This window comes from Propithecus coquereli, unplaced genomic scaffold, assembly GCF_000956105.1.
Source record: "Propithecus coquereli isolate 6110/MARCELLA unplaced genomic scaffold, Pcoq_1.0 Scaffold150, whole genome shotgun sequence".
Lineage (NCBI taxonomy): Eukaryota > Metazoa > Chordata > Mammalia > Primates > Indriidae > Propithecus > Propithecus coquereli.
Window position 1 is genome coordinate 7,424,060 of NW_012139414.1, and position 9,877 is coordinate 7,433,936.

At 45.7% G+C, this 9,877-nt stretch overlaps 1 protein-coding gene across 2 annotated transcripts in view; it reads right to left on the reverse strand.

Annotated features, from left to right (window-relative positions):
* Positions 1-7,811, reverse strand: part of GBAS (glioblastoma amplified sequence) — a 27,160-nt gene extending 19,349 nt beyond the window's left edge. The window contains exon 1 of one of the 2 annotated variants that reach the window (XM_012640343.1): positions 7,692-7,811. In XM_012640343.1, the coding sequence (XP_012495797.1) occupies positions 7,692-7,783 (92 nt within the window). In that variant the 5' untranslated portion in view covers positions 7,784-7,811. The remainder of the gene's footprint in view (positions 1-7,691) is intronic. The other variant, XM_012640344.1, reaches the window with a different exon arrangement.
* Positions 7,812-9,877: the final 2,066 nt, after the last annotated feature.

A 9,877-nucleotide genomic window follows, 5' to 3' on the forward strand; every position in this document is an offset into this window, starting at 1 on the left:
TAACAAACTATACTTTAACCATGAATTTTTAAGGACATGTTTAGCTCCCACATGCCAGCTGGTGGGAATACAAATTTGTATGACCTCCCTAGAGGGCAGTGTGGCATTATCTATATCAAAATCGAAACCCTATACGACTTTCAGTCCAATAATTACGCTTGTAGTTATGTCCTACAGGAAGCTATATTTAGACAAGTACACAAAGCTGAATACACAAAACGTTCATTACTGTTTTATTTCCAGTTTTCTCCTGGTACCAGCAATTTGGATACTCATTAATGCAGACTGGTCAAATAAATTAGGGAATATTCCATATTAGAAAATATGCAATCATTAAAAAGAATGAAGTAGATCTACATGCAATGATTTGTTACTATCTCTGAGATAAATAACATGGAAAAAGCAAGCCCGGACAGAACTATATATGCACATGCAAAGTAAACTGTTAATAGTGATTACATCTGGGAAACATGATGGGTAAGGGGTGTGAGGAAAGATTTTTCCTTTTCATGGTAGGTTTTCTGAACCATCTGAAAAATTTCTATATACATGTATTATTGTTATGATTAAAAATTAGCTAAACTATCTAAAAGCACTAAAAGTTTAGAAATCCCTCTATAGGTAAAGTAATTCCCTATAACCACTTGAAAACAGGATTTTTCAGAATCTGGTCAAGACTCATCCTCTAACTTCACATAACCACAATTGAATGACAAACTGTGTCCCCTTCACCCTCTTCATTTTTGCTCAAATTTATGTACAGTAAAATACACTCTTTCTTTTTGCATGCAGTTCTATGGAGTTTTGACAAATACATAAAGTCATGTAACCACCACAGCAATAAGATATGGAACAGTTTCTTCACCCACTAAAATCCCTCCTTTTGTAACAACCCTTCTTCCCACCTCCAGCAACCACTGCTCTGTTCTCTGTCCCTACAGTTTTGTCTTTTCCAGAATGTCCGATACATAGAATCCCACAGAATGTAGCCTTTTGAATCCATGCCTCTTCTCTCTGCACAATTCCTTTTATAATTGATGACCTAGTCTCTGGCCAGGTCTATTACAGCATACCTTTATGGTTTTTGTTTTTTTTTTTTGAGACAGAGTGCTACTCTGTCGCCCCTGGTAGAGTGCATTGGCATCATCCTAGCTCACAGCAACCTCAAATTCCTGGGTTCAAGCGATCCTCATGCCTCAGCCTCCTGAGTAGCTGGGACTAAAGGTGCGTGCCCCAACTCCTGGCTAATTTTTTCTATTTTTTGTGGAGACGGGGTCTCGCTCTTGCTCAGGATGGCATCAACGGAAAAGAAGACAAACTTTGTAAAATAATTTAAGGAGGTTTATTATGAGCCTAATTTGAGGACCACGGCCCAGAGCCATGCCCAAGAAGCCTTAAACAAGTGGACTCGCTGTGGCTGGGTTACAGTTTAGTTTCATGCATTTCAGAGAGACCGGAATTACAGGTAAAGTCATAAATCAGTACATGGAAGGCATACATTGGTTTGGCCCAAAAAAGGTGGGACATCTCAAAGTGGGGGCTTACAAGTCATAGGCGGATTTAGGCATTCTTTAGTTGACAATTGGCTGAAAGAGTCAGGCTTTGTCCAAAAGACTAGGAATCAGCAGAGAGGAATGCTTAAGATAAGGGTCTTCTATCTTTTATGTGATGCTATACCAGAATCAGGTTGGGAAATAAACCACATCATAAAAACTTGTTTACTGAGATTTTATCATTTATAGGCGTGACTCACCAGGTCCCCTTAGAAACGAATTTTTTCGGCAAAGAAAAAGATCAGAATTCAGTCTTCAATGGTCTGGAACTCCTGACCTCAAGCGATCCTCCTGCTTCAGCCTCCCAAAGTGCTAGGATTACAAAAATCGCCCAACTATAGTTTTGATCTTTAACTGACCCACAGATAAATCTCTTCTGCCCCTTTTCTAGATTGTGTCAGGAGCAGGGATGTGCTAGGATTCCAAGTGGTAAAGATAAAGCTCAGGACCTTAGCTAGCACTTCAAAACAAGGTTCAGATGCTGACAAGTTAGTGTAAACCTCTTCTTGGGGACTTCTATAGAAACACTATATGGTTTTCTACAGACTATGGTGTTACTGTCTGTCAGACTTGCTTAAGGACACAGACACCACCAGGCAGTTTGTCTATGTCGTCTCATTTAATTCTCAAAACAACCTAGCAAGGTAGGTACCACATTTTAAAGAATGTCTCAGAGAGGCTAAATGACCTAAGAAGTGGCAAAATAAAAACATGAATCTAAATCAAACTACAAAGTTCAAAATATTTTCACTAATAAGAGATGCCTCCCAAACAGAAATCGCCCAATTGAGAACTGATTCCATATTTTAATAATACTAAAGGGATTCACCTTAGGATGGGTAAAATGAGGTAAGGGATATACCAATGCTTTGTAAACTAAATACACGGTGCAGGGGATGAGACCAGGAAATAGCCAACATAGCATACACACAAGAACAAACCTCGGTGGTGTTTGGTGGTGAACCTTGGTAGCAATTGTTTTAACAAATGAAAAACAGTCTGACTACCACTGTCCCTGACTGACTGTCAAACTGAAATTTTTTGAGGTCAGTTGACTAAAGCTGTGCCCAATCTATCTAGTCATTCAAGTTGTAGCCATGCCAAAAGCTGCCAGAGTGATATGATCTGGGCTGGGCCTGGGTTCTTAACTGACAGTGAAAATACCAAGATTAGGAATCTTTATAACATCATATATATATTAGGTGGCACTTTACAGAGCATAGGGAACAGCGCATTATATAAAACACTAGGCTTTAAAAAGAATAAGCATTATGTGCCAGGCTCTGTGGATATAAAGAACCAGAGAGAGCCTTCAGTCTCACAGGAAAAACCTATCAGTAAACAGCCAGAGTGACCACAGATACTGTAAACGTGTATGTACACATACACACACACACACAAACACACACACACACACACACACACACACACTGTGGCAGGTCAAGGGAATGAACCGTCAGCTTGGCCTGGGAGGAGAAGAGGAACTCCAGTAGAGACATTCTGGCTCCGTTTTGGAGGGCAAGCAAGAGGGGTGGACAAGGCAGGTGATAATTCCAGTCAAAGGGAACAACATGTACAGGGGCAACATGTACAGGGGTATGGAGTCATAAACGTGAATGGCATATTTCTGGAACAGCGAAGAGTTCAGCAAGGGAGGACAGTGGGGTATAGGAGGATGGCAAGATACTACGGCAGAGCAAAGCGGGGCTGGGGGGTTAGGTAGGCTCTTGTGCACCATGTCTATCAGCTGGACTTTATCCTGTATATGATACAGTGCTAGCAAGTTTTCAAAAAAGGTCTAAGTGTAAAAAGCAGCCTGGCAGTAGTGTGGGGGATGACTGTACCATAAAGGCAGGGAGCACAGGTCTTGGGCTTCCTGCTGGTTGCCATGCCCAGCAACACAAGGCACGCAGGGGGCATTCAATAAATACTGCATGGACCAAAGGATGGTCCTGGGTTAAGACGATGGCAGTGGGGACAAAGGAAAAGGAATACATTCAAAAGATATTCTTGAGGTAAAAAGGATGAGACACGGTTCCTGATTAGGTGTGGAAGATGGTGCTACGGTTTAGTTAGAGAAAATTGAAGGGAAAAGATTTAACATTGAGCAGCAGTAGTGTAGTGGGCTTCATTCATTTCACAGTCAAATATTTACTGACTGTGCACTGCCCATGTCAGGCACTGGGTCAGGCTGAGGATACCAGGATGAACCTGGCCCTGACTTCACAGAGCTCAGTTTGCTGGTGGGAGCAGATAGACAAACATGATCACAGCTCAAAGTGAGATAAGCTATTCGATGGAGACACAAGGTTGTGGTGGGGGTGGGGAAAGAGGCAATGGAAACAGTCAGCCTGGGGACCAAGTCTCTAAAGGAATACTTTTTGGGCTGAAGACTTGAAAGATGAGGGAGGAGCAGTCGGTCTGTCAGGAAGACTCCATGGGAGTAAGGACATTCTCAGCAGAACTGGTAACTGTCAAAGCCAGGAGTATGCAAACACCGCAGTGAAGGAAGCACGGCCCAGGGGGAGAGAGGAGGCTGAAGGATGTGTTCTAAGTACGTCTTACATTAAAGCAGGACCTACCTGGCTCCCCTCCCTACCCCCAAACTACCCGCTAACCTCCAAAAACTGGTCTTCCACATGTTGCTATAGAGAACTGTTCTACTTTTCATTTCGAAAAACTTTAAACACAAAGAAGCTGAAATAGTAGGATAAACACTTTTGTGCCCTGCATCTAGATTAAAAAATTAACATTTTACCATTTTTATTCTCTACGTATTTGCTTTTTTTCACAGAACCATTTGAAAATGTACACATAATGATACTTCAGCCCTAAATATTTCATCATGCATCTAAGAATGAAAACAAAACCACAATGGTATTACCACACCTAAGAAAAATAGTAATTCCATGATATCTAGTATCTACTTCCTATTAAAATATCCCCAAAATGTCTTTTATAGTTTTCTTGGCAGGGGCATGGGGGGATTAGGATCCAGTCAAGGTTCATGTCATAGAGATCTAATAGGAAAATGTCCTCTTAGAATCCTTTAGTAGTTCCCTTCACCAATGGGTTCAAGTCCACACTCTTCGTAGGAATCCAGAGCGTTGCTGAGGGTTGAGCCGGGGTACTCCGATTGGAGAGGACATACTACAGGCAGGACTGACAGATGTGACAACTGACTAGATGGGAGGGAGAAAGAAGGGAAGGGCCTGGGGAAGACCTTCTGGCTTCTGGCCTGGGCCACTAAGTGTAAAATGTTCCATTACTGGGAAGAGAGAACCCAGGAGGAGCAGGCTTTGTAGGAAGAAGATGCACTAAGTCCTGGGCACATAAGCATTTTCAGCACCTGGGGACACTAGTGCAATGTCCTGTAAGCAGCTGGGAATTCTGGGCCTGGTACTGAGCAGAGCTAAGTAAGCTGTCCAGCAAAGGGAGAGTCTTTGAGTTTCCCAGGAAGACTTCCTCCTTCCTTTCTGAAACTGATCTTGCAAGGTCACCCATGACACCCCTGTTGGCAAATCCAGTTTTCTTCTGTCATTTTACTTAAACTTTTGGCAGCATCTAGCACAACTAATCACTCCCTCCTTGAAATACTTCTGGCAATAGTCATGTAACAATGACCTTGCCAGCTGTCCCTCCTATATCCAGCCTGTAAATGCTGGCACATCCCAGGGCTTGTTTTCCAACCACACTCTAACCTGAAGCAATCTTTTCCATTCCTACAGTTTTAAAATGTTTTATCGCAAAAAATTTCATTCAAATCAAACAGTATAATGAAACCCATGTATCTATCAACACTTATCATTCTTGTATGCTGACGACTCCCAACTATTATCTGCAGCCAGATATCTCCTTTGAGGAATCATACAGTCAACTGCCTACTTGGCATTTCCACCTGAATAGCACACAGCCTTCTCAAACTTTACCAGATTCTAAAGTGCTCTAAATTCCTTCCCCACTCCCACTCCCGAATTACTAGGAAGCTGCTGGATCACCTTCTGTGCCTTATTCACCTATGTTTTCCAACAGCCAACAAATACCTGCCACATCATAGGCACTCAATTTATGGAACAAATACTACTCGGTTAAACGGTACCAGCATGCACTCAGTTGGCCACGACCCTTGATTCTGTCTCCTCTTCAAATTCAGGTTCATCTTTTAAAAACACAGATCAGATCACATCATACCTTTAAATGTCTTTCCATGGCTCTCAGAATAAAATCCATGTTATACCTTTAAATGTCTTCCATGGCTCTCAGAATAAAATCCAAGTTCTCTAAGATGGCCTGCAAGGCCTGGACTTATTTGGCCCCTGTTCCTTGCTAATTCTCCTCTAGCCAGTCTTCCCTTCACTCCTGTACTCCAGCCTCCTAGACCTTTCTTGGATTTTCCCGTATACCCGACTTTTTCCCACTCAAGGCTTTCTCAGATATTTGACCCTTCAGATCTCAGCCTAATACTTTTTAGAGAAACCTTCCATGGGCTCACGTGGTAGTTCCCTGATTTTTCTCTCACAGCACCTACCTCAGTCTGTAAGTCTATGTATTTTTACCTCTGCCATGGCTCCCTGGGGATAGTGACCATGGCTATTATGCTCCGTTCCAAAGGACTTCAAGTACATTGGATACGCTCAATATTTTATAGAATTAGTGAATTAACTGGGTCTAGGTTGAGTCCTAGAGAACACCTACAGTTAAGACAGACCAGAGACCAGGAAGGAGCAGTCAAAATGTGCAAGGGGACCTCAAAGAGTAATCAAAGAACCAACAGGTCAGACAGAGATGAGAACTCCAAGGTGAACAACATTTGGCCCCAGTGGGAAGTGAGGATACTGGGGAGACTCAGGTCCAACTCTCAAGTTTACTATCTTTATGTCCTTGGGCACATTAGGCAAGTATGTTGAGTGAACACTTTCAGTTTCAGCTTTCTTTTAGAAAGAAGAAAATACAAATTTCATGGGCTTATAAAAAATAAGATACAACTAGATGCTCAATAATAAAACATAAAAGGAAGTTGATTTGTTAATCAAGTTGGAAACAAACATCAAATTTAAATAATTTCGACATGTAAGCTGGGCATCAGTTCTGGAAGGACACTGGGCCTGAAGCCTGACAAACTTGGGTTCAAATGCTTTTTCTAGCTATGTGTGTCTCTGAGGTTCCATCTCCTCATCTCTTTAGGATGCTGATGCTACTTACTTCTTAAAATTGCTACTAAGATTAAATTAAATAAACAATATTATATAAAGCTTCCTAGCCCATAGTAAGATTTTAATGAACAGATAGTTCCTTTGTTCTTTTGGATAATTTAAATTACCCAAAGTAATGAAAATGAGAAAGCAAATCTATGGGGAAGTTAGGATGGGCTTTGGTTTCTGAATGCGGAAAATGGTACGTGGAAATGTCAAGGTGACGGATTCAGACAACGAAACATCTAATCCACTGAGGTTAGAAAAAGAAAAGTTTAAACATGAACCCGACGCCTAAATACTCAGTGATGACAATTATAAATACTTTTTGATCCACTACCTGCTTTAAAATTCAAGTCAAAGACTTGAGTGCTTTGACCTCCTCACTACTCCCCATCACCTTTCATTGAGGGCTCACAGGGACGATGCGTTATTTTCTTTCTTTCTCACAGCCACCTAACAGACAAGTAGTACTACTGTCCTTTGCAGACGCAGATATAGAGGCTTTGAAAAGGCGCGCAGCTTTCTCTGCACGGCCGGCGGGAACCCAGCAGGCCGTGTCCAGGGCCTACAGCCTCTGGCGCGCGCTCAGCCACGGCCCTGGCCCCAGGTCGCGCCGGTCAAGGTCCCGCAGGCCAGGCCAGCGCAGCGGGCGGACGTGGCCTCCGCGCCGGGCAGCGGGAGCCTTCCTCGGAAAAGGCGGGGCCGCGCTCCAGCCCATCCCCGCAGTGACCTTGAGCCCGGCGGGCCGGAAGGGGACTTCGACCCCACCGAGGCTCCGGCCCGCCCCGGACCCGCCGCCCGCAGCCTCGGCCCGCGCCAGCTCGCAGCTCTGCGTCGTGGGAGCGCGGCTGGGCCGGGGCGGAGACACGCGTTGGGGACCCCGCGCCCTCCGCCCCGCGGCGGCCCCTCCCCGGCCGCTCCTGGAAAGGGCGGCGCTGCTCACCGGAGCCCGGGCAGCAGGGTACAGGGAGCGGCCCGCTGCAGGAGGCCGCCGGCCCAGGCCGCTCCGTGGGCGCGCAGCACTCGCGCCGCCATCTTGCTCCGGCGCCTCGGTTCCCACCACCCGGGCGCCGCCGCTGACGCCGCCGCCGCGACCCCTCCCCCGGCCGGGCCCCGACGAGTCTAGGGCGGGGCGGGAGTGCAGCCGCTGCAGTGCGGAGCGCCGCCGCCAGGGGGAGCATGGCGCGGCCGCGGGGCCTGCGGGGTGACTCAGGCCGGGCTGCTGGAAGGAGGGAGCGCGAAGCCGGAGCAGAGTCGGTCGCGAGACGATCATGTCCAGTGAAAGGAGCTCGGTGCCCGGAACAGGGTGTGCAGAGGAACATGGGCATGGCTTGAATGTACATAGAAAGCTCCACAGGAAGAGTAGCACTGTTCCGAGGGGCATCCAGAGCCTGCCTGGGGGCGGGGCGGTAGGAGGGGGGCTTCTCTCGAATACCTTTTGAATTTTGTACCACGTGAATATATTGTCATTTCAAAAAACTTTAACACTTCAATAAAAGCATGCTGAATGGAAACATACTCAAATTCTCTTGTGGTCTCGGGACCACATTGTTCCCACCTTTCCTCAAGCCGTCCCAGTCTAGTGGGGACACAATGTGAAATGATGATTGAATCAAGTGTGTCAAGTGTTGAAATGGAGAGGTTCACAAGACGCCCAGGCAACGCAGGACACCTGCAATGGGAGTGGCTGCGAAGTGGAGGACAGACCAGGAAAAAGTTCCCCAAGAAGCTGGCAGGACAGCTCAGTCCCAAGGGAAGAAGAGCTGGACCAGTGGAAGAAGGGAAGACGTCCCCGGCGGAAGAAACAACTTAAGCAAAGGCGTGAGTCCAGGTGGCATTGTATAGGGAAAAATGTATCCTGCAGAAAGATAAAAGAGCCACAAGATGTAACTATGAAAATTGTAACCAAGACAAGGTGAACAGAAAGGGAGCTAGACATTGAGAGAAGGGGGAGAACCGGGGAGGAGTACAGGCTCCAGCAGCCAAGGGGAGCATCTCAAGGAGGCCAGCGTAGAGCTTGAAGGTTTCTGCTTAAGAGGGATGGGGGAAGAGACTCGTTTTGCGGACTGAGGACTCTTAAAATTGGTAATCTTGGAGCCCAAAGGGTGCAGGAGTTTTCTGAGTGGGGAAGAATTGGAACATGTTAATATGGCAAGGGACCACCAGGGATGACAGTGTTGGGCCCGCTGGATAGAGGGACGGCTACAAGGATTCGCCCCAGACTAGGGAGAGGGACCTGCCCCTTGGAGGCCAGAGGCTGTGTGGTTGAGGGAGTTCCTGACCTCAACTAGCACATGCTTAGTAAGGCATGTAGACCCAAGAGGGAGGCAGGAGTGAGCTCTCCCCAGGACATTATGGGCTGTCCTAGTCCTACAGAGCAAGAGACAGAAAGGGCCTCTTCAAGTGTGGATGAGCCCCTGTGACTTTCTCACACATTTCCCCAATTTCTCAAATCTGTCCTCCCGAAATGTAAACTTTGTAGCTAGACATTTCTTTGCTGACCTTACTTTTGTTATCTAGCATTAGGCCACTTATTTTGCATTGTTTTCTTCTGCTGTCATTTTGCTCTGGAGTTCCGTTAATCCAGTGCTTTTTATTGGGGGAAAGGAGGCGCTCCTCTCTCACAGGTGTGTGGCTTAGGGTACTCAAAGCCATGGAATAAACACAGCAAGTCTTCCTGGAGCATCATTTTACACCAAGATTTTTAGGAAAAAAATTTCTTTAAATAAAAATGATACCATTACAGAGTACAGGAACCCTTCGAAATATCTGAGAGATGGCTTGGACTCTGGCCGAGCTGATGGCACAGGTGTCATCATTTTCTGAGAACCACTTGGAGACGTCTGCATGAACCCTTCCAGGCTAACCAGAGAGCCCCACCTGCCAGAGACCTAGACACTGAAAGGCACTTTCCTTCCACTCACCTACCCTGGCACCAAGCTGAAAGTCCTTCTTTGGAACATCAGTTATCCAATATCTCATCTTGCCTGTGAAACTTGGTTTAGGTCTTAGGACTGGTTTTTGAATGGTAGTATCCCAATTTTATCACCCTCTTTAAAACTTCAATCCATCATTGCATACAGAGTTAACTCCTACCTATTTCTGAGTTCCATCCTTGTTCAAAACATG